Source organism: Tauraco erythrolophus, chromosome 3, assembly GCF_009769465.1.
Source record: "Tauraco erythrolophus isolate bTauEry1 chromosome 3, bTauEry1.pri, whole genome shotgun sequence".
Taxonomy (NCBI): Eukaryota; Metazoa; Chordata; class Aves; order Musophagiformes; family Musophagidae; genus Tauraco; species Tauraco erythrolophus.
Window position 1 is genome coordinate 28,769,764 of NC_141467.1, and position 25,538 is coordinate 28,795,301.

At 39.6% G+C, this 25,538-nt stretch overlaps 1 protein-coding gene across 2 annotated transcripts; it reads left to right on the plus strand.

The window, feature by feature from the left end:
• Positions 1 to 1,010: 1,010 nt before the first annotated feature.
• On the plus strand, positions 1,011 to 25,538 carry VSTM2A (V-set and transmembrane domain containing 2A). 2 transcript variants are annotated; one of them, XM_086609094.1, is made up of 5 exons: positions 1,011 to 1,089; positions 3,512 to 3,678; positions 4,567 to 4,617; positions 7,965 to 8,301; positions 25,450 to 25,538. In XM_086609094.1, the coding sequence occupies exons 1-5, from the start codon at positions 1,011 to 1,013 to the stop codon at positions 25,536 to 25,538; spliced, it is 723 nt and encodes a 240-aa protein (XP_086465220.1). The 2 variants fall into 2 exon arrangements, with proteins under 2 accessions (XP_086465220.1, XP_086465221.1); XM_086609095.1 differs by lacking the exon at positions 25,450 to 25,538 and adding an exon at positions 25,328 to 25,404.

The following is a 25,538-nucleotide window of genomic DNA, read 5'->3' on the forward strand; positions in this document are numbered from 1 at the left end:
TTTTATATAGCTAAATATTTTTCTTAGTATAAATCTACATAAATACATACATCCTAAGCACACTTCAAGTATCATCTTCTTTATCTGTCTTTGAAGACAAAATGGACAACATTTTAATGTAAGATGCTAGAAGCATAGTTATTTAGAGCAGGCAATAGCGAGTGCTGTAGAATCACTGAGTAACTATTCTCCCCTCAGACTCTGTAAGAGGGAGAGAAAAAGGAGAAAACAGAAACAGCTTAACTCACCAAATATCAAACCACTGCATTGCCCTCTTAGCCACTGAGTGTTTTGGGATGTAAGAACGAAGATTATATCAGTGCAATAAAGGCTCCCTGCTCTCTCTACAATTACAAGCTGTACACTATGCAAAAAAAAAAAAAAAAAAAAAAGTGCATCTTTACCCCAGCATCAGAGCCAGTAGAAGTCAGAACAGGTAGAGAGGTGTGCAGAAGAGGGAGAGAGAGCGAAGGGTTAAAGGCATCATCGCAGCCATTAGAGGGAAAAGTTGAAGCAATACAAGCACAGTAGACTTCTCTCCCCCCCCCTCCTCTTCTTTCCCCCACTCCCCTCTTCCCAAGCTGGATCAGTGTGCAGGGGAGGGCAGTCATCACGCCATCCTAAGCAGCAGGAGCTGACGTTGGACGAAGCTGCCAGGTAGCTGAAAAAAGGCACAGAAGGCAGCTGATATCCACTTTTCAACGTGCTTTTTTTTTTTTTTTTTTTTTAGTCTGAATCTGGACTTCAAGCAACACAGCGCCTGAGACAGCTCATCTGAACCACACTGTATTGCAATACTCGCTCTTCCCAAAGAAAAAGACTCCACTGAGTAGCAGAATGCTGCCAGTGTCGCAGCTAGGGCTACGATACAGAGCCTTTTTGTAACGTTTTAAAACCTCTTTCTGTTCATATATTTAGAGATACATACATACACTCATATATCAATTCTTCCTTTTTTGAGGGCACCTTTGGCTTTTGTTACCCTGATGTGACTTCTTCTTCGTCTTGGAATGATGGGGATCTTTCTAGCTTATGTTGGATTCATTTTCTTTTCAGTTATGTATATTCAGCAAGGACTTTCTACCCAAGGTAAGATCACTTATTGTCAAATACGTGTTTGTGTTTTTCTATGCTAAAACAGACTCAGAACAGGACGAGGGGGGGGGGACGGGGTGGGGGGGGGACAGGAACGGACACACGACAACGAGGAAGAGAAGGATAAAAAGAAGGAAAACAACTATAATGTGTAGGAGATGAGGATACCAAGCATCAGGTTTAAATTTAGCTTAAAAATTGTCTGTAAATAGGAACAGAAGTGAGAAGTTTCTCCAAAGTGAGAATAAAACAAGCTTCCTTTACTTTATTGCAAAAAAGGAAATAACAGGCACCTTGCAGAAGAGTAAAGGGGAATTGGTGAATGGACATACATGTGTTTGGGTTGTGTATGTTTGTATATACGCATGTATGAGTACAATAAACACCTTCCCATGCATGCCTAATTATTGCATCCAGACCAAGCACGGGATGGCTAAATCTACTGCCTCCCTTAACATATTGCAGTCTCGTCCTGCAATATTTCATGCTGCATCCCTTTTCCTCTCCTACGATCCTGCAATCATCAGAGTCAGACCCTCATCTCGATTCTGTGACTATGTGTATTTCTGCGTCGTCGTCCCCCCCCCAAAAAAAAAAAAAAGAAAGAGAAACAAACAGAAAAAAAGGGAGAAAAAGATAGAACCGACTTCTTTGAAGACCTCCCTCCCCACCCGCGTCTCCTTGCTCCCTCCCCGCCGAAAGGCGCGCCTTGCATTTCAAGCAGCCCCGGCGCTGCAGGAACCGGTTGTTTGGGACCTCGAGGCTGCGGCGACGCTGTCAGCACCATGGACAGATCGCGCGGGGCCGCCCCCCGCGCCCGCTGCTCCCGCGGCTCCCGCGGCTCCCGCTGCTCCCCCTGCTCCCGCGGCTCCCGCCCCCGCCCGCCGCCCCCGTCTCCCTGCCCGCCACCCCCCGCAATTCGCCCCCCTGCCCCCCGCCCGCCGCCCCCTGCTCCCTGCCCGCCGTTCCCTGCCGGCAGCTCCCCGCCGGCTTTGCGAGCCTGTGCCGGGCTACGCTTGGCGGTGCGATGCCGGCGGCTGCTGGCTGGGTTCCCCTCCGCGTCCCCGCACCGCTCGCACGCACTGACCAGGAAGGGAGGGAATGAGGAAACGAACGGAAAAAAAAAAAAAAAAATCCAAACAAAAGAAACTTACGAGCCCCGAACGCACAAAACGCACAGTCCTTTTGTCAGTTGAACTCGGTGACTAGCAATCGCTGACTGGTGGGGGCGAGGGGACATAAAGGGACACCGTGAAAGATAAAGCTAGTAGCTTTGCTAAGTATCTGTTGCCAAGCACACACGTAAGGCAGAAAAGAAGTAATGCTGGTTGAGCGTATTGCCAAATTATCCCACCAATTCCAGGTTAGCTAGGAAGCCTGGATAAAGAGAGAGAAAGAGGGGAGGAGACAACGAGCAATATTTCCTTCGCATCATAATATGCTCTAGTCAGTCTGTAACAATGTGTAACAGCAAACAACATTGCAGGGTCTTTGCAAATTTTCCTGTTCTTGAAACACAGATTTTATTTATTACATTGTTTGCCTGTAGTCTCCCTCACTTGACTATCATATTTCATCACGTTGCACAATTTCAAAGTGAGTTATAGGAAAGGATGAAAAGGAAGTCAAGACTGAGACTTCAAGCAACGCCGGTGCCCTGGACCATGTCCATCAGGATTAGTTTTCAAACCTAGCAGCAGTACATTGAAATGGGCACATCCTGTTTGTTAAAGGACTGGGACACAAAGGTGAAGGTTAGTTCTAGAGAAGTGTCTGCCAGGACTGAGAAACAGAAGATGTATTGCTTCTTGGTCTGATGAGGCAAGCAGAGGGTCTCAGAAGGAGTAACTAACTCAGGTAAAGGCTTTGAAATGGGCATTTTGACGAGTGGTCATAACCCTCACCTAAGAAGAGCGCCTGCTCCAACAGCCGCTCCAGCCGGCTGTGGAAGGTTTAACAATTTACACGTCTCTAGCTCAGCCCTACAAAATACAATAAATCAGTCTGATTTTTTTTTCCTCTTCCAAACTGGTCTTGCACAAAATCCCTCAGTGAGTCTGGTGAAATATTGCTTTCTGCCCAAGGGTATTTGGACCTAATTACCTAAAACTTTACTAGCCCATGGGAGCAAGCAGGGGGATCTATGGCATTTCCCGTGAGCAGAGCTTAGAGTGTAAAGAAGGTGGATTTGTGCAGAAGGGAGAAAAGGCACGTCTGGGTGTGAGAGAATCTGGGGGATGTAACGTGTGGGGAAACTGGAAAAGTGGGAAAGAGGGGGGATGAGAAAAGAAAACAGATAAATTCATTAAAAAAGGAAAAAAGAGAGAGACACAAGAAAAAGGCAACACAAAAAAAACAGGGAATAACAATGAGTAGGTAACAGGAGATCCCAACATGTTATGCATTTGTTTTGCAGCAAAATTCACTGAGTTTCCCCGAAATGTCACGGCCACTGAAGGGCAGAATGTGGAGATGTCTTGTGCTTTCCAAAGTGGCTCCACTTCGGTGTACCTCGAAATTCAGTGGTGGTTTCTGCGGGCGGCTGAGGACCAAGAGGCTGCAGCTGAGGTGACGGGCACTCAGGTACTGATCCTCTGCCATGGGATCCCCAAACAACCTGGGAATGGCATAGGAGAAGGAGTAGAGACGAAGGAAGGGAAGGAGAGAAGAGGGGGTGGGAGAGAGGGAGCAGGAGAGCAGAGAGAGGTTCTGAATCTCCCCAAGGACTTAATTTTGACCATGAAATAGCAGCTCAGGAACCTGCAGATAAAAATGCCCACCTCAAGGGATGGTGCCTGTCTCTCAGGACGCAGCTAGGAGACGTTCACAAAACCACATGGATTTCCAAATTAGTTTTTTTTCTTCTTCTTTTTTTTTTTTTTCCTCACTCCCATTTTCCCTTTGGAAAGTAGCTGTTCAGAGACCGCTCTTTGCAGGAATTTTTTATACCCAAAATGGCAAGATCTTATGCGTGCCCTCCAATTTACAGCCGGTGCAGTCGAGTTGGCAACCTTAAACTCTGCGTGCGGCTGCCACAAGAGGGCACACACTGGGGGGAAGAGGGCGGGCGGGGGGGGCGGGGGGAGCAGGGGAAAACAATGCCCCAAAAACCGCAAAAAAAATCCACCCAAACCAACTACCTTCTGAGCTGACAGAAGGGGGGCACGTCCACTTACGTCGCCACCCAGGGACCCTCCTCCGCTGCCACCTTCTCACCGGTCTCGGCGTGCGGACGCCCCGAGGAGACTCGCGGGCGGCGGGCCGGTGGGGCAATGCCCCTCTGCCGCGCTCGGGGGATGCCCGGCGGCCCGTGCCGGCTGTGCCCGGCGCGGCCCGCAGGTGGCACACGCGGCGCGCCGCTCCGCGGCCTCCGCGGCGGCTCCGCGGCGGGGAGCGGGGCTGCGCGGAGCGGGGCGCCCGCGGCGGCGGGGCGGGGGCCGGCGACCCACGGCGGCGCTCCTTTCCCTGCAGGTGGAGCTCCTGCCCGAGCGGGACCTGGACAACGACGGCACGAAGATCAGCGTAAGTGGCGCCGCGCGGCGCGGGCAGCTCCCGCCGGCCCGGCGGGTCCCTCCGGAGCCGGAGCCCAGCCTGGGCCCTGCCTGGCAGCCGGCACGCAGGGGTGCGGCGGGGCGGTTCTCCCCCTTCCCACCTCCATCCCTCCCACATCCGCACCGCAAACTGGAGCGGGCAGGCGGCCGGCAGCCTGCAGCCCCTTCCGCGCCGGCAGCCCGCTGCCCCACGCAGCCTACGCCCCTGGGGACCCCGGGGCATGAAGGCATCAGCAAGCGAGGCCCAGGCAGCAGACCTATGGCAGACTGTTTCCTACCCCGTGAAGCAAGCAGCCTGCACCCATTCTTGTACCTATTGTCTTCGTTTACCGTGGGCAACTGCTGAGTCTGCCTTAGCGCTCCAAAGCTGGTTTTGAGGCTGAAATTTGGGTGTGAAGCTGCACTTTCCTTCAGCGGAGTGTGCAGCTATTTAAATGGGTGCTTTCCCAGGTTCATATCTGCTGGCAGAGGAAAAAGCTCATAGAGTCTTTGGACAAGACCTCCCTGTTGGGAGTAATTTCCGCTCTTGGTGACTGACACTCTTTCTGAGGAAAGTGGAGGTTCTCACACCAGAATTACCGACTTGCCGTTTGGAGCTTAAACTAGAATGTCGTCTTAACAAAATTATGAGCAACATCACCCCAGCCAGCCCTTGTCCAGGGAAAGGATGCCTTTCTCAGCTGACCCATATCCTGTGTCAGGCACAGATACAGCCTCTGACTTCGGAAGAGTTCAGACGCTCCTCCCTCAGCTTCCCAAGAAATGTTCGGTGGTGGGATCATGGTGTGGTGCTCACTGCAGTGGAAAGGCACAGATACTTAGGAGATACTGCTGCACGAGTATTTCTTATGAGCCAAAAGGAGTTTTGCCTTTCTCAGACGCAATCCCCTCGGAAAGGCCTTTTAGCTGAAGACAAGGCTTTAACTACCAGCAAAGCTTAAACCAGCAACAGATAGAGGCGAATCATTTCTGTTAAACCCTTTACTCTGCTGCTTTTTGATGCCTACAAATAACAAACCAAGTAATTACAGTAGGTCTACGTGCAGTTAGGTATAGCTGAAGGGCATTTATAAATTAGAAATCAGATACGTTATATGCAAACCCACACATATTCTAGCCATACTTAACATGTCCTACGAAACTTCTTGCCATATACGACAAACCACTTGTGTCATGGACCCTATCATCTTCAGTTACATTTCTAGACTATCTTACAAATGAGACCCACATGTGGTCTTTGGATACTATTCCACTAGACATAGTGCTAGCAGCCAATTTATTCCTTATCAATACTGGCCCATAATAAGCCATAAAATCTGTGAAACAATATAGGCTGTAAAGCTTATCCCATCTTTCAAGTTAAAAATCTCTTTCTCCCATTATGTGTGATAATAATTCACAATGGGGTATTTATAGAATGTTTTTATAAGCTTGCGTAAAACATTTTATATTTGCAATTAAAAAAAAGTCAACTTTATGTTGACAGTCTAAACATACTTGTTACAAACATAGCATTCTTTTTTTTCTTTCTTGAAGACGCACACAGTCGCCATTAATATTACTAGAAAGTATCTCCATGAAGAGGAGAGCAAACTTTTAAATGCATTTAGTAAATTATTTAAAGAAACAGTAAAATATACTGGTTTTAAACTATGCTGAAATACACCACTTCTATTGGGTTTAAATTATAATCAGGCATGAATTGAAAACATTCATACATGCTGACTGTAATCCTTTCTAAATTTCAAATGCAAAACCTGACAAAAATTCTGTTTTCCATTAGTGCTATGCAACGCTGTTAACTTTTGAGATATTTCATGGGGGCAAATAAAGGCAGAATACGACCTACAGATCCTCTTTCCATTCATATGTGACATATGAAACGTCTTTAATCCTTTTGCCGGATCTTCAGCAGAGATATATTATTATTGAATATGGTTTAAATAACTATCCAGCACTTTCTGTATAATTAATATTGCATATATTATGACTGGAAGTATGCAATCCATACTTTCAACTCAATCTGCCGAGTATAAATTCAAAGCTGGATACAATGCAACAGGCTGTAAAGTCCATCCAATACCTTAAAGAAATAATGTATTCAAAAGTATTGCTCTTCAATTTATCAAGCAGGCAGAATAGGTGCTTTGCCAACATTGGTGACTACAGTATGCCAAGCTATCAGAAGCAATGTGTTGCATAATCACCAATAACACATGCCTAGTTTCAGTCTAACAGCTCTCTATTTTTGTGATCGTGTATTCATTACCCTGATGTTTCCTCACTGTCTGTCATTGATAAGACACAAAGCAACATTTGCATCCATGTTCATGTAATGGTGAAAGTAAACCAGGCTCAGGAGTTCTTCAAAGCTGAAGTTTTCTGTCCCACTGAATCTCGTTTAACTGACTTCCTGTGGGGCAACAGATATTAATCCAGATAGAGAGTAATAGCCAGTTAATTAAATATAAATTCTCTAAAGTGATGAACATACAGAAAAGAATCTGTGTTACCTTTCCTAATGCATCTTAATACCTATAACATAGGTTTCTGGATGCATAATTTACTCATGTGTGTTTTAATTATGTGAGGAAAAAATATGTTATGTTACCCTCAGATATTAAAAGCAATTAAAAATAAATCAAGAGTCTTATTTTAGCTGACAACTTTTAAAACGATCTTTAATATGTGCTGCAGAAATGATATATGACTTCTAATAAGTACACACCTCTATAAATGAGACAAAAGGATCTACCTGACACAAGATGTCTTGTTATGGTTAATCAACAAAAAATACTAAAGGTTTGGAAGCACCTGAAGGAGATAAATTGAATGTCAAATATGCAGTTAAAATGTAGTGAAGACTACAGGCTAATCTAACAAATTGTTATTAAAGAAGTTTAAATATTGGCAAACATTTCCAACAAAATTATTAATGCACTATTTCAAGAACTGACTTATTCAATAAAGCCAACTAACTGGAAAGGTTTAACCAATGAAGTGCACAGATATTAAGTTTATGTAAGAAAGCTCATTAAGAATGTTCATGGTCTTAAGCAATTAATTGGAATGAGGCCAATTAGCACTTCAGAGCAAACCATCTAAACAGTTCTGGAAAGAAGATATCAGACATCCTCGTAGATACAAGTAATCATACTCATGCTTGATGCAACTTCCCTGAAGTAAGCACAATCACACCACTGATTAATTTGATCTTCTCTGGACAGGCTCTACATGGGTAGAGTCTTCCCAGAGAAAGTGTAATATCTGACAACATGTTTGTTTGTTTGTTTGTTTGTTTTCCTGCCGAATTTACAGACAGTGAAAGTACAAGGGAATGACATCTCCCACAAGCTGCAGATTTCAAAAGTGAGGAAAAAGGATGAAGGCTTGTATGAGTGCAGGGTGACCGATGCCAACTATGGAGACCTTCAGGAATACAAGGCCCAGGCATTTCTCAAAGTCAATGCTAACAGCCACTCTCGGCGAATGCAAGCCTTTGAGGCATCTCCAATGTGGTTGCAAGACATGAAACCTCGCAAAAACATCTCAGCAGCTGTTCCAAGTAGCATCCATAACTCTGCCAATCAGCGCGTGCGTGCCACCTCCAGCCCTGAAGCAGCAGCCAAAATCCCCAAACAAAGTCCACAATCAGGTATGGCAAAGCATTTTGAGCTTTCATTTGATTGCTTACCAGCATGTAAAAGGAGGCTAACTCAACAAGGTAACCAGGAATTGTGACTAGCAAGAGTGTTGTGCTCATTTATTCTTCCTTCTTTCTGGCTCTTTTACTCCTGCTATCTGCTCACTTCCTCAAAGCTGAAGAATAAGTTTCTGGGCGGAAGAAACAAAAAGATGTATATTCCTATATGTGGATTTTATCTCTACTGGTTTTATCCACCTAAGGTTAGCTCTCTAATCAAAGCTTAGCTTTCCCTGTAGTGAGGAGAGAGAGAGAGGGGCATGTCAGTGAATGACTCATCTCATTTTAAGATGGCTGTGCATGATAAATTAAATAAAACACCCCTCTGGAATTGTTTCTTCCTGAGTTAAGTTCTATTAGTCACCTAACTTTTATCTCTCTAACGTGGTGAAATTAATCTATTTTTAGTATGAACCCTGTTTTCATAAGGAACTAGGCTTGTAAATCCAAGAGGACCTTAGATACACGAGATTGTTTTTCAATTGTGTAGGCTTTAGATAGGCTGCGGGTTTTTCACAGTATGTAGGTCTGTCATCTTCAGCAGCTTGACCATTGGCTTTGAAGCAAGAATTAAAATAGCAATGCCTCAATTTTCTGTCAAGTAGAAATTAACATACTGCACATTTTTGTTTGGGAGATTTTGTACAGCGCTGTATAAATAACCTATGAGCAGCGTTAACTCTGCTCTTTCACAGTTACGCAAAGGTACGTGAATACACAGGAGGTGCAACTGTTGACCATTGTGTGATGGCAACAGGGAGATGGACAGGATAAAAAATAGAGACGTTGTCAATGATCAAAAATCCTCTGAAAAACAAACTGTGCAAATTCAAAGGTTTGTGGGTTACTTCTGTTTACCCTGAGGGCCCAACGTAAGGCAGGAGATCACAGCCTAGCTTAAAATACGTAATGGAAGCTAACCTAGTTTGGTCTGATGCATCAGTTTTCTGCTAGCAAATGCCATGTAAACAAAACTAAAAATGAGAATGCAACAAATTTCATAGCAGAACTATTGTGAAAGCACTTTCATCTTACAAGCATACTATTAGAAAAGCATTTTGATAAGGAAAATACATTTCATTGACAGATTGGAGCAATATTATTATTTGTATGAAAATTATTATTGCTATTAGAAAAAATGATGTACATACTAGCACCATTTTACCTCTGTATACATTTTCTTAAAATTTATTTAAAAATTACATTCAATTCTTTTTTCCTGAAATGGAGCCACATTCAATTTTCAGCTCTTCCAAAAAATGTTTGAGCTGTTAGAGGAAAACAACTATTTCAATTGGTTTAAAATCATCATTCTACCATGGCTTTCCTTTCAGAGAAATGTATATACCACTTATTTTCCATCGGACTCATACATTTCAAAGTAGCAGACTTGTCCATAAAATGAAAACTATGGTTTCTGTTCAGTTCTATGTGAAATTAATTAAAATAGCCACATGTTTGTGAAGTGTATAGCTACAGACTACACTGCACTGGGGCCAAAGTGTGCATATAACAGCTAATCCACTAAATCACTTTGGATATACAATTGAATTTATAATGTTGTTAATGTTGTTAATATCTTGCCTGATTACTGGGCATTTATTATTTGAGAGCTGGTAGGTTATTACATGTAAAGGTCCCCATAAAAAAAAAAAACAAACACAACATAGCAAAGCTTCATCTCTTATTTTTTTCCTTGAGCAAGGATTACTGCAAATCAAGTGCAGACAATCCCAATCATAAATAATTTAAAAATTAAAAAATTAAAATATAATTTAGTTCATTAATTAATTTGTTTTATGATGGATCACAGATTAATGCTGTATTCATCAGAGGTGAGACTCATCTACTGAAGAAGCAAAGAGTGTTCCAGGAATCTGAATCAGACTTAATTTCAATTTCAGGGTCACTTGCTACACAGTAATTACTGTTGATATTTTTGATTAACGTCAGTTTAACTCTTGAGAACCAGGATTTACTTTCCTTTTCTTGAGAAAATCTGGTCCTAATTTTCCAGCTATGGTGTGATTTGGGATTGCACTCCATTTTACACTCACCCTACACTGATAGAGATACCCACAGGAGCACAAGGCAGTGGGGATTTTTAGCTCTATGCAACTTTGAAGAGCAACTTCAGCTAAGGAAGGAGACACATCAGTTGTGAGACCTCGGAAAAGCAGAAAGGAGGTGTCATAGGTAGTAACTGTCTTTTCATGATATCGAGTCAAGACGATCTCCTTATACTGTCAAACAATAAATTCTTCTTCAACATCACGCTAACTGTATATGCATGCACAAGACTGCTGTGTGATTGCATTACATGTAAACAATGTATCCATCCAGCCTAAAACACAGAAACATGGCTGAGTTCAAACATATCATTATTAACCACATTTGTATTTGAAAGACGTAGTGGACAATTGTGATGTGTTTCTTCATGTTGAGTAATACATTGACTTCAGCAATACTGTTCGAAGAGAGAAATGCTATTAACCATAGGTAGTTGTATCAAATACTCTCCAATATTAGAGAGCTGGCATATAGTTATTGGGAAGCAAAAGGTTTTACTGCCATGCTCACAGACTATTGCAAGAATACATTTACAGCAGAGGAAAACATGACACTGCAAAATTATTGGGAAATCTGTATTCAGCTATTTCTGAAGAACTCGACTCCTAATATAATAAAGATGGACTCTGATTATGTAAATATTTTGTCCCTAAAATTGATTTTTTGAAAGTTAGATAGCACTCTACTTAACTCCTTCTATCCTGAAGTATACTGCAGAATTCCGTTTATTCCTTAACAATAGATATTTGATAAGTAGCTCTAGAAAAGCAGTTTACAGTCACTGCCATTTTAAAATATCAGCATTTCCCAGTGGAACAGGTATCTCAGCAATTCTCCTCTTTTACTCAAAAGCAATAATATCTGTGATAACTATGAGGGGACTATATAGCCAGGGCTGACAAATTAATGTGATATGAGGTCCATTCAGTGTTTTGCCCTGCTCTGAAAAATGCTATGTAAGTGTGAAGAAGATATTTGTTAATTTTAGCGTAATGGAGATTCAATACAGGAAAAAAGAGCTAAAGAGAACATCTCCTAGAGACAGACATACTGGGAAGCACTAAACATCCACCTCAAAGTCTTTAAAAAAGTCAAGAAAGCAAAAGTCAAAGCTAACACAGCTTGACCCTTTCATTTCATATTCATATTCATAGCTGCAGCAAATGAAGTAAGCCATCACAGCTTAACAGGAATCTGAGTAATTTGACAGGCTAATCTGCATATATCCAGAAAATGTCCTATGTAGGTGGAGTGACAGACATTTTTTTCTGCATAATTCATGACAATGTATCTTAGTCCAAAGCACAGAGTTATTACAGAGCCTTGTAACTCTAAGCAATACTGCAATTAACTGAGGTCCAAGAGCTGCAATGATTTCAAGGAAAAAGAAGATAAATAATCTACAGCCTGCACCAAATCTCACTGTTTCATGGATATAAATCTAGACAAACTCTGCTACCTGCATTAAAGTCACTCAACATTTACGGCAACACAAAAGGCTGCAGAATTTGGTGTGCTGAGAATGTGTACATCCACCAAACTCTTCCTGTTCCGGCGATGCTCTGTTAAAGCACTCAAAGCCATTAGTTGCTTTTCAGACTTACAAAGGTCAGGCTCCGAGAACTCCAGAGGGAACAGCTACAAATGAAGAAATGACGTTAAGTCCGTTGTCTGACTGCTTACATACAGACTCTGTACATTTCTAGCAACTTTTTGTTGTTCCCTGAAGTAACAAATTCAACTATTGACCTAACTACATGCCAAAATTGCGATGACGGCAAAGTTACAGTGAGTGACTTGAAAAGGAACTCAAAGGAGAAGGCGGTCCTTACCTAAGACAATATGACCTGGATTCTTGCCATCATAGATCACACTGAGAAGCTGATCATCAGGCGTGAATGCAAAAGAAGAGGATGAAAACATATTTCTTCTGTCTGTTGATACTGGCAAACTGATGACATTCCTTCCAGCCTCCATTTTTATCTATAGAATCCAGGAATCCTTTATTTTCAACCTATTGTAAGCACAAATTTTATGTCCGATTTTGGAATCTTCTGGGATAGAAAGCAACTTCTGTGTTGAATTTTTTTTTCTTTTATGTTACATCTCCTCATAAAGTAAAGGGACAAAAAAGTCTGCTCTAGCGTCCACCAAGGCAACAGCCAGTATTACTGCTTTCTTCATGAAGAGAAAGACTTTGGCTCTTGAGGCTGCAGTTTCAGAAACTGTGAGTACTGTAGGGCTTGGAGACACCAACTGTTACTGTGATTATTGCACAGCAAAAAGTCAAGTCTCTGCTTCCGTGGGACTACATTAAAGCAAAAGCCAAACGGGAGTTTTGTTCTTCTTATTCTGAACCTTATTCAGCTGTTCTCAGAAATTCTTGCAAAAAGACGATGCAAGGACTGTCCTGTTTTCCACCTGTATACACTACAATCTCTGTTTTTACTTGAAGCTTACACTTTGGTTCCCTTTTCCTGAAACGAAGCTGCTCCAGTTTTTTAGCTTCTCTGAAACAATGGAATAAATTCTAGCTGTGTTAATTGATGTAGCCATATTAGCCAGTTAATTGTTGACCTTGAGACTGTAAGCATCTTCTGAGAAGTACTAACCTGCTCCAGATAACTTCATTGACAAAGCAAGGTCTGTTAAGCTAAACCCCTTGTTTTTAGGTCAGGATTTCCAATGTAGAATGAACTCACTACTGCTTTATGTTTCTTTCAAAAAAACCTACATCTTCATTTCTTATATGTGTATACTTACTAATAGAACCAAATGCATACAAGTATTTAAACTCCTGTTGCTAGTGCTTAGTCCAACTGAACCCAGTAAAAAACGAAACTGGTTTTGGTGGATTTGCTGTAACCATCCCTCACTGCCCTTGCCAGTCATTGATACCACTCCGCTGTCACCTTCTATTAATTTCTATTGTTCTTACAAAAACACAGGTTCAGAAACTAAGAAGAGAAAGCACATGCCAAACGGTATGTGGGTTTTTTTTGTTGTTCTACAAATTTCAGCAATTGCTCAATCCCGCATGCCTATGCCAGACTGAGTACTGGGTATACTTAGTTTCAAACATATCCTCTCTGAAATAAGAGATATTATTTTCATCCTTAGTTATGCCCATGGTTAAGCACTAATACTGAATCATAGAAGAGAATAATGATCTTCTCAGATTTGTTGAGATAATAATGGATTCTGCCCTTAAACATACGGTATTTCCACTGTAACTCATATTCCTGTAAAAGTGATGGTGCTTAGAAAGAAACGTTAAATAACCTTTTCTAATCACAAGCAGGGGTAAGAGGGAATTTGAGAAAGCAGGTAATGGCAGATTAGAAACAGCCTACTACAGCAAAGAGGACTCCATGGCAGATTTCAATTTTTATTATTCAAATACAGCCTGATCTACTCTTGAGCAGTTGCTTTTTCAGATACGGTACAGGTTATATGCATGAAAACATGGAAAACTCTCTTTGGATGCTGCACTGCATATTTGCCTCCTATGAAGCCAATCCAGAAACAGTGAGGACAGACACAGCAGGAACTAAATGTACAAAGTTTGAGAAACTAATTTTGCCCTTTCTCCATCCCTGTTGTTTATCTACACACACTGAAGTCTTTCCTGTTCTATTAGTAACCTTACCAGTATGTTTCACTGTCCATCTGACATTGCTACTTATGCACTTAATCACATCTCTTCCTTTCTTTTAGCTGTTTAAAAGTGAACCTTTGAGTCATCTCACCCTTAGAACAAAGCTGATATATAAAGATCTGGCAGAGGACTCCCCAGGAGTTCCCCGAGTAGCAGTCATTCTTTTCTACATGACTGATACAACTTACTTTGGTAATTAACCACTGGAAAGATTACAGAGAGACCACACAGTTAGTAAAGAAAGACAACAAAATAAAGGAAGAAAAGAAAAATGGGGGAAAAAAAAGCTGTTTATGAGTTGTTTGTCAGCTCACTCAAATTGCTTTTCATTGCTACACAATCAGACAGCTTGCACTGGGTCATCAGAGACTTCAGCATATGTGACAGGGCCTGTTCTTGAAACAACTGATGGGATTTCCTTGCTTCAGAACACAACCCATTAGTTACTTGACACATACACAGAAAAGCAGAGGACATTTTTGCTCATTTCAGATGAGAAACAGGAAGTTTCCTGTCTATGGTGCCCTACTTCATTACGAAAATCCTTTGCCTCTCTTAAAATCAAAAAGAATGGGTAGAATTATCTACTGGTTGGAATGGATGCAACTCTGCTGAAGCCAAAATAATGCTGTTCATTTACAATAGCAAAAAATTTGGCTCAAGCATGAAGATGAAGATTAATTCTCTTCTATTCATAAAGTGAGAGTGAATTATAAGAGGAATCTAAGCTTTACCCAGCTTGTACCACCTAAAGAGGTTTAGGACAGTGAAGCTGTCCGGGAGCAGAATGAAGGGAAGGAGAATACCTGAAAATTGCTATTTTCAGCTCATTCAGATGCAGGGGCAAGAGGCATTCTTGTTGGTGGGGTTTATTGCTTCAGGTTTTTTGTATGTCTTTTCTGTAACTTTGATCAACTTTTTTTCTAGTGTTTATCTTTGAAACCTTAGGCTGGACTAGCTACAAAGCTCAACACTCCTAGTATTTTCTTATTCTCTGGACAGGGATTTTCCATTTGATTAAATAATTCGTGAGCTTCAAAGATATACCAGACACATAACCTTCTTTGCAGCTACAGTCATAATCAATTAATCCTGCTTTACTGATGATAAAGCTGGATGTCATTCGAAGAGCAGCTGATGGTCTTTCTGCTGGCCTTGTGAAGAGAAGACTCCATCCCAAACCCTTCGTTTTACCTTATTGTAAGGAAGTTGCCGTCATACTTCTTGGCAATGCAATGTGTTGTCCTATCTGTGTGTGGGTGTTCCAGTCTGATCCACCTCACTGAAGTTTGTTCCCCCACCTACTGACAAACGCTACTGTCTGGGAACAAAACTACCTGATGTGCTGAGAAGGATAAAAACGTGAAAGCTAACTGTTGCAGCCAGCATTCCCAGTGCTTCATACATACAATCTGTGTGTTCATCAACAGCAACAAAAATGCAGATAGCAAATCTGGATGCTACTACTGCTGGCAGTCCCGTTTCTACTGCTGTATTCCCTCAGCTGCTACTGTTGTCTGTGACACTGACGGAGGCTTCTGCAACCAAATCACAACCATAGGGCTATAGTGATTATAGAACTGACTTCTACATGACTATAGAAGATGGCGCGTCCAACTCCACTTCATTCTGTGCAACTGAAAAAAGAGTAAAAAGAGCAAGATGTTTTGTTATGGAGCAATAATCAATCACTTATGAAACCAAGAACTAGCAGTAGTTCTCACAGAGAGCTGGTCATTCAGATGGTGCAAAGCCCTTTAGTAGAATAATATAGCTACATAGCATTTTGCCAGTCTGAAACTCTGCCAACATAACAGGTCAAATACCTATTTTGTATTCTGTTGAATTATTCACATGCATACAATATGTATTGATCAGTGACCATCTTATGCCTGAAGAGCCTTTGATTAACGATGAATGATATTTCATGATCATGACTGATCCCACATCTCAGAATTATAGAGAAAGGGAAAAAACATCTGAAATAAAAGTAGAAAAATTCAACAATATAGAATGTGAAGGAGATAGAATTAATACAAGATTCAGCAACAATACTTCAAGCTTCATTCTCACTATCCACTCTTTTCGAACTAGTGCACTGTGGTTGTAGAGGTGATAACGTTATATTTTTTATTTTGTATCACAGTAATAGCAAAGGTGAAGGGTTTGACTTGTGGACTCCAATTTAGCTCTTACAGTTCAAAATGTTGCTACCCAAAGTCTCTGTCTTGCCCCAGTCAGAAGTTATTGCCCCAAACCTGGACAGCAGAAGGAAATAGGTTCCTGCTCCTCAGCTCTTCCAGTTCACAGCACTGAGCATTAAATTAAGCCTCTATGACAGCTGATGAACTAAAACATCGAATTGTTAAATTGAGAGATGGCATGGGGTTTGCTTGTGTCACTCCTACTATTGGGGGGTTAATTTCCATTAGAGTGGGAGGTAGAGAGATGAAGGCACTGTCATCTTAAACTACTCCAGCTAAAACCATTAAGAACTCATGAGTCATAGACCTTAGACAGAGGTATGCTCTGTTAGTCAGAAGCATTGTTCTAATCTCTATAACAAGTGCATTATCCACCAGGCAAACAAAGGATCCGAAGAATGGTCCCTGCCTCAAAACACTTACCATCTAGGAATCAGACAGAAGAAAACAGAGTCTTCCAGTTGGATGGGTACAGATAAATGGGAGCTTAGCTGAGTTCCGTGAAAATAGCTCTTATATAAATGATATAAATAGATGGAGATCAGGTTGACTGTATGTCAAACATAAGCCTAAGCAGTGTCAGGTGTGAAAAGCGAGCAAAGAGATTGACTATCTCATGCTGAAATATTTACAAAGAATGATAATTTTCCTTCTGTCTATGTTATAATAACACTCTTTGTATATGTTTTTCTTGATATGACAGTGCTGTTGAAGATGATAGAGTAATATTAAGTATCATCCCACTTAAGATTTTTTTTCTGCTAGATGAAAGGATGAATAGAATGCAAAAAGCACAAGAAGAAAAAACCAAGTTCGATTCTATTTTTCTTCAAATAAAACTCTTGTTGCAACTTTATGGTATCTTTCAGAAATGGCTCTGTTAACAGTTTAATTACAATGTTGTATATATTAAATATACACACCTTTATATATATTAAAAAACGCTGAGCTATTTGTGCTGGAGCCATGTTTCGTTACAACAGCAGAAGCCAGTTACTAACAAAAGAGTCAATTCAAGAAGAATTTTTGTTAATAGCCTATGTTTCCACCTACATTCAGGATGCGGCATAACTATATGCAAGTAAAGGAGTGAGGGTGGGTTACCATAGGACAGTCACGAAAAAATAAATTTGCTTTGGAATTAGCCATTTCCTACAGATAAATGGAAATGCACTGGTTTATATATTTTTCTGTCACACATTAAAAAAAGCCCAGGATATTTTATATCCATGGTTTTCAGGGATAGGATGAGAGAGAAAGCTGCCCAGTGCTGATAAGAACAGACATAAAGCATGCTGCCAGTGTTCTCAAACAATATCAATTAACCAATTTAGGTCCTGCATTTGCTTGAGCTTGCCCCTCTCCCCCTCAGTTTTTTAGCTGTTGCAATGGGCACTGGCTATTGGACTGCTTCTCACACTAGTTTTATTTAAATAGCTAACATTGGTGTTTCACAGACTATTTGGAAACACTTCTTTTAGTAACCCTTTTCCCAAAAAGTGCTCTCTCAGTGAAATAGAAACAGCTGAAGTCAATGCATTATTTATACATGTGAAGAGATATTCAATGTAAAGAAAAAAATCCAAACCCACAAACAAAAACACTTTAAACTTTGTAGGCTCAAACACCTACTAAAGGGAGGAAGAAAATTAGGATGTCAGCTACAAATGGCCAATGCCTGAACATGTGACTGAGAGCCCCAGGTGGGCAGAATGCATTCTCCTGAGAAAAGAAAATCAGTCAGGGAAGTTTGAGTCTCAAGACAAAAAAGCTTCCATGATATGGTAAATATATAGTGATTGAAGTAGTCATAGATGTACATCCACTAAACAATTCAGAGACATCAAGAACTCACTATATCCTTGGCTGAACACATGAAATTTGAGGTAGCTGAACACTAAAAGAGTTTCAAGCTGCTAGAAGGAGGAGTATGCTTCTGGATATATCTAAAGCTGAAAGCTGTGTGCCTTAGGTTTGAAAACCATGTCATTTTGACTCTGACATGCTATACCCCACACATCACTTGCAGAGACAATTCATCTACATTTAGCCAAATGGGTATCTCACTTACTGCTACTTTACTACTCTAAATTTGTTTATGAAAGTATCACATGAAAATGCTTGGGAAACGAAAATTTCAGAAGCTGAATTTTTGATGGAATAGTCTTTCTGGATAGCCAGACTCACTTTCAGACCAAAACAGCCTAAATAAGTTTCCAAGAAGCATAAGCATTTGAACAAAACTTAGGATCACTGCTACAGAAATGAATGAAACTCATGAAACCAATGCAAAACTGTATCAGGATTTCCTAATCATGGTAGTATGCAGAATGTTATTTAATCCTGAACTACTTATTAACAGGATTTAAACAAAGCTACATATTAAAACAGATGGAAATGCACTGATGAGAATGGAGGTTGTGAATAATGATATAAAGGACATAGGAGAAAGCAAAAATTACACTGGAGGTGGACTGTCAACTACACTATCCAGTTCATCTTCCTTGAAAACTGTATTCAAAATCAACAGTCAATCAATCTATTTTCATCAGAACAGTATGAAAATCTATAAATGTTGATGCACTTCACATTTCAGTTATATGTTCAGGGATCCACTCCTCCCTCCTGCATGTTCAAGGTAAAAGGATGACAGAGTCAGATCATTTTCATGATATCATTTTCATCTTTGAGAACGACATTAGAGATCATATTGGCTTCTTCATAGTGCATGGTGGCCCAGTTAGGAAACCTGGTTCTAGTGAAGGGGTTAAAGAATGAGGGATGAACAAGAGCAGTTTGAAGAACTAAAAAGAAAACCATGACTCTGGGATATGCTGCAGAGGAAGAACAAAATTTAAGGACGTCCCTGGTATGGACTGGTGTAAAGGATGATGCAGAAATTGACCTGAATGTAAAATCCCATGTTTGTTCACACCAGTGTACTCGTAATTCTACTTCTGTCCATTTTGGCATTGTGAAATCGGAAAACTCATTGAAAGTCCCACTCTTCTTGCTTTCTCCCTTCATACTGCTATCTATTCTCCTTTTATAGATTCACTATGGCTTGGTCTGGACCACTGCCTGCAGCCAAGTATCATTTTACTACGTGCTACCTATATTTGAAGTCTCCTCAGGTTTTTCCTCTCCCAAGTATTTCCAGCTCAAGCTTGCTTTAGAACGTGGCTTTAGGCGTAGCTGGCAGTGAGTTAAAGGCTGTGACTTGCCTTAGTCCAGAAAGAGCTCCAGGAGTTATTACGGCTCAGACCTCTGGCAGGATTCTCTCGCTTACTCAGCGTTGGAAAGCTGTCGCTTTCTTTTCCTTCATAACAGGACTGAATACCTTGGTTTACCAGGGCACCTTACCTAGTGAAAGCGAGGGAGTAACATCCATCTAAGATCCCATCCCTCTTCCTCATGTGCTCTTCTGGGCATCACTGACAGAAAAGGAACACACAGCAGATGAACAGAGCTGCACGCTGGATGCAAAGTCTAAGTAGACTTTATGGAAATTAAATACATAGCCTATTCTAAATTTCCATCCTTTTGGAAGCAGTAGTTTTCTTCTAAAATGCAAAAAAAAACAAACCAGAAATTCAGAAGTTTTCTTCTGGCATATAAGATGAATTCATTTGCCCTGTGTGGTCTATTTGCCCAGGACAGTGGTGAGCAATTCACACTAATTTAGGCTGACCGCTGTACAGCCAATGGAGAAGGACTGGAAGCCTAAGCAAAAGTATCTACATTAGTAGGCTTGAGTATGATACTTACTGCGTGTCTTTTGTCATTCTGTTCTCCAAAACCAAACACAGGTGATTGAATTTTAAAATACATATGAGAAATAATTCCCCTGAGAAGGGAAAGATGGACATTATCTTTGTGGAAGGGAAATTTTCTTCCTGAGTGTGGATATATATTCCAGCAGCATAGGAGAGCTATAGGTAACTGTGATTTCTGCAGTTTGGAGGAATAAAAATGATAGCACTTGGTAGGCCAGAGAGGAATAATCTATTTATCTAAAACTTGTGTGAGGCATATTCAAATAAAACTTCAAATAAAATCAACCATACCTGGTTTCACCCATCTTTATGGATGTAAAACTGCAAATGTCTTCCAATAAATCTTATGGTTCATTAATATCCCCAGTAAAATTAAGGCAGGTTTTAATGAACTTTTACTTACTTTACACGGAAATAATGCAAAAATATGATTTCATGTGATTTCAGCTGGGGCTGACGAGAAGGCTATTTCAAGTCTAATACTACGAAGCAAAGCAGAGTGTTGCAAAGCAGCCAATCAGGCACTTACAGATGGAAAATATCAGCACAAATTCCTGAAAAATGAGACTTCCAAGGTTTAAACACCTCTGTGATTTCAGAAACCAGTAGTATAATAAAAACTCGTACAGTTCAGCACAAGCTGAATATATAGCCCCCATATATATGCAGAGATAGTTTGGCATCATGTAATGCAAAGAATCTAGGATGGACTTTTGTGTGACTGGTTGTATTTCTTCAGTACTGGTCAGCACAGAACCAGGACGCTACTCAGGCATAGTCTTCCTTTGTGATCAGTGGCTTACTAATTAAAGAAAACTCAAGGATACCCTCACTAATCTTACATATTTAGTAAAATATTAAAACATTTCTGTTGAATTCAAAGATTCATTCTGCTATTTATATGAAGATACATTACTCATTGTAAACATAACTGTAAAAATACAGTTTTCAGAGGCTCTGATGGATATTGAGGCTCAGAGTACAGGAGACTGTTACATCCCTGAGACCTCCCAAACCTTAGCAAGCAAAAGGAATCCCAAACTTCCTAAACTTCAACTCTCACAGATTCAAACTTGAGACTCAAGGTGGCTAACCAGGTACAGCACTCTTACAAATAGATGATGCTAAAAACTGTAGGGCCTGAGGCAGCTGTTTAGTTTACAAATCAGTGATTTGTTCAGCTGCGAAAAACAAATGGGCAAAATTATGAAACCAGCATTTGCTTTTCTCTGCTTGCATCCCAAAATCCCAAGTATTTTTACACAAATTTTGTCTGATCAATATCTTAGTGAAAACAAGGGATTATAGTCACTCAGACATGCAATGACTAACTAGTTTTTTGATCAATTAGGGTTTACTAACAATTTAAAACTTAAGCTGGCTTTATTTTATACTTAAATGCTCTAAAATTATTAACAGAACAAAATTGATTTTTAGCTGTTTGGTTCGTACACTATGATGCTTGAAATACGGTTCAGCATTTGTGACAGAGATTATTTTATTATTTTAAACACTAAGATCACAATTATTTATCACTATTTTTTTTTTCTCTGATTTCCTAGCATTTCAGTAAACCACATATTTGAATAAATCACAGTTTCAAAGAGTTTAATGGCATGAACTACTCTTTCATGCTGTGGTGCAGAAAGGTATTTCATGATCACATGCCTTTGGCAATACAGTGTTTGTTTACAGGAGAAGGCCAAGTACTTCATGGACATTTGCTCTTCTGGTTATATGTTAGTGCCAGGAAACAAAAGACAATACATGGGCATTTACATCTCACAGGAAGAATTTAACTGGATCCCAATGGCTGAAAGGTCTAAAGTGAGAATCCCTGACCTGCACATCAAGTAGAGTTTAGAATGTAGAAATAATATATGTCTATATACTATCATTCTTCTTCCAGATTGCTGTCTTTGAGGGTAATATAACTGTAGTCCAGCTTTGCTCAGTGTTCTTGACCTGCAACAAAATTTCTTTTAGCTCTCATTATGTTAATTAGAAAAAAAAATGTTAGAAATGGCAGGGAAATGAGTAATCGTTTTAGCAAATCCACAGCCAGATTGACAGGTTTTTACTTATATTACCATTCTCACAGTTCCAATGGTACTATTTAAGTGCCGGTCAGAAATGTACACCACAAACATATCCGCATGAAAACTCTGAAATTGGATGCTCCTTGTTTTCAAGACATTTGGATTTGAATTCTGATCTGTACTTTGCCTCTGACTTAAGCTTAAAAATAGTGAAACTAAATCTCTGATTTAAACACCCTATGACTTTGAGATTCACAGTCAAAATGGAAATTTCTGAGTATTTCTGATCACTTATCCTTTATCAAGATGGAAACCAAAATAATAGAATATGAGCAAATATGACAGAATAGAAAAAGGAAAAAAGATAAAAAGGCTGCTTTTGGTTTTGCTATGTTATTATTCTACACTTGCAGCTTTCACCCTTCCAAAATCTAAAGAAATACTTGGGCTCATGAGAGAACAAATACAGTTCTTTTACACATCTCCAGAAAAAAAAAAAAAAAAGAAGAAACTCTAATTATGTAGAATTAAACTTTAATTATATTTCATAAAGAATCACTGAAAAGATGAAAGTGCACCTAATAGTCATATACGTCACTGTATATTTCAAGTGAATTTTATTGGGGGTGATATATTACGGAAAATGTATCAGTTTGGAAATTATTAAGCCAGTAAATACAAACCTGATAAGACATTAGGATATATTAATCAGTTCCCAAAATCATGCAGAGAACACTGTTTATGACAGTGATTTCCAACAATCCGAACAGCCTCTTTCTTCATCTAGAAGCTGAAATTGTTTTAGTTGTATTTCCCCTAATTTTTTCTTGTGTATTCAATATTACTTTAGCTTGTACTTACTGCATATACTCTAACCTAAATCCCTTACAAGATAAACAAAAACAAATTTGTAATTTACAGAAGAACATGCATGTAGAACATGTGATATGAATTGGAGGGAGGTCATGATTTATACAGAGGCTGAACATCATAAATAAAAAGGTTATCATGTGTATGCAATATATGACCCCTAATTTGGGGATCTACAGATCATACTGAAAAAAAGCAAAACGAAAATCAAAGAATGCTTTGCCTGTAAATATTATGATGCTGCTTTTCCCACTGTGAAATAGTTTGTCAAACATTATGTATGATACCGTTTCTCTTCCACACATTACAGCTTTCAAATTCTCAAATTATAATGCCATTAATTGTTAAAAAAGCTCTTTTAAAAAATATTCATGAGAGTCTTCTGAGTATTTATCCTTATTTGCATTGTACATATTTTGTGCAGAGGAAATGTATCTCCAAAGACCTCTTTTAAATTTTCTTGAGCAATGTATTTCTCTAGTTCAATCAAAAAATATTTAAATGGTATAAAAAGAGTGAAAATAATTCAATACGACATGAAATGTTGCAACTAAGTTCTACTAACCTAGTTAGGGAAATAAAAGCCTTTATAAAATCTGTCAAATGACAAATTTTACACTTTATATAAAAGCAAACAAACTCATGCTGCAATAAAATCAAAACCAGAATTTGAACGTGACCCTTGGGCGCAAGCTTGTAAATACTGCCTGTATAAGAACAACCCACAGGAAGAAGTTACAGCAACTTTCCTTGTATGTTTGCTTGTTCCTAATACAGAACAAGTGTTTTGAGAAGCCCAGCAAACTACTGCAGTGTAGTACAGGTAGGCTAGCATTACCAGATAGGCAAGAGAAGAGTAGGCTTCCCACTCCTGTCTACGTTCAGCAGGAAGTAAGCTCAGAGTTCCTTTGGATTTCTTTGAAAAATCTTAGTAATGTCTTTGAGACATGTTTCCACTTAAAAGTTAATATTCATTTAGAAATTCAGTTCACACATGGATAATTGAAATGTCACTGTTACTTAGAAGCTCTTGTGTATGTGACAGAGGACTAAGAGTCTTTTATGGCCACTACTATGTATGCAATGTCTTACACCATGTATTTACAAAAGGAAGCAGTGTTCAGAGATCTGGGATTTAGTTTAATCCCTGTTTTGAGGGGAAAAATTTACTAAGGACAGGAATAGAAATACCTCTCGCTACATTTATAAACAGCAGATACAGATAAATGTTCTACTGATAAATGTCTGAAAACTTTTAAAAATGAGGATTTGCCTTGAGTTCTTTTGCTTTCATTGTGTATATTCTTGATGAGAAGATAAATGGGCTTTTTGAGGCTTCAGTGGAATCCAGCATTCAGTTTAATATTAAATTCTTCACAAAAATAGCTCATACATGGTTAATAGATTTTTTTAAATAACCAGTTAGTAAAAGTCCAGCATTACAATGAACTGCTTATAACACTATTATTACTTTGTTATAGAATTGATGCCTGTAACCATCAGTAACATTCATCCTTTTCAAGTATACAACACAGCTATAAAATCTATTAATCATGCATTAACCTGTTATAATTGGAACTATATAATTCTAATATAATTTAATTATATTTATAGTTTTCATCTCAAGTAATATGTTTCAAACATATTGAATGTAATTCAATTGAATGTAATTCTTTACGATATAGGGAGTTATCAAGCACTGAGACTTGGTATGTGAGACATCTAAATACTTGTGTCCTTGGTATGCAAACGTTTCAGTTTAATTAGTCTAGTTCTAATTGTTTTTGTTCTGATAATGTATTTAAAATATAAAGTCACGGTTTTAGAAATAATGATATGTACCATTGTTTTCATAGCTTTTTAATAAGAAAAAAAATCTGGGAAAATATAGTTTCTCAAAAATAAGTGCTTCAAATCTTTTTAGCATTCTGTTTGCCCCCTGTAAATAGCACAGCCATTCGCCAGTATCTCCTCTGTTTTACAAGAAAACACTCTTTAGCCACTAGATGACTTTTTTGTTGGCAGTCAATGATGTGATGCTGGAAATGATTTTGTAAAGAACACTCTGAGGTGGAAGGTGGTTGGGTTTGTTCCTCTTGGTATATGGTTTTACTGGATAATGTTGTTTAAAAAGACAGAAAGAAACAAAAGCAAAGCAAAACAGAAAAAAAAAAACCACACCTCCCTGGGACTGAAATACTTTGTATGTGTTGTTATTTGCAGTGCATGCCAAGACATTCATGGGCACCAGAGCCAACCTGGCGAGCTAATTAAATATATAAATGTATGTGTTTAAAACAGCCTTATAAGGAGCATTGGAAATCTGCAAGATGAGCGAATATCTTATAACTTCTTCCGCAGGTGCGAGGATAGCTACAAGCCATGGACTTTCTGTCCTGCTTCTTGTTTGTGGCTTTGTGAAGGGTGCTTTGCTTTAATCTAAAAGTGCTGACTTTTTCCAATATCACTTTCTCTTCTTAAAGCAAAGAGCAAATCGCCTGTAAAATCCACGGAGCGGACAGCAAAGTTGACCCTAACCTCCAACCACCACTCTGCACCCAATGTACTCTAA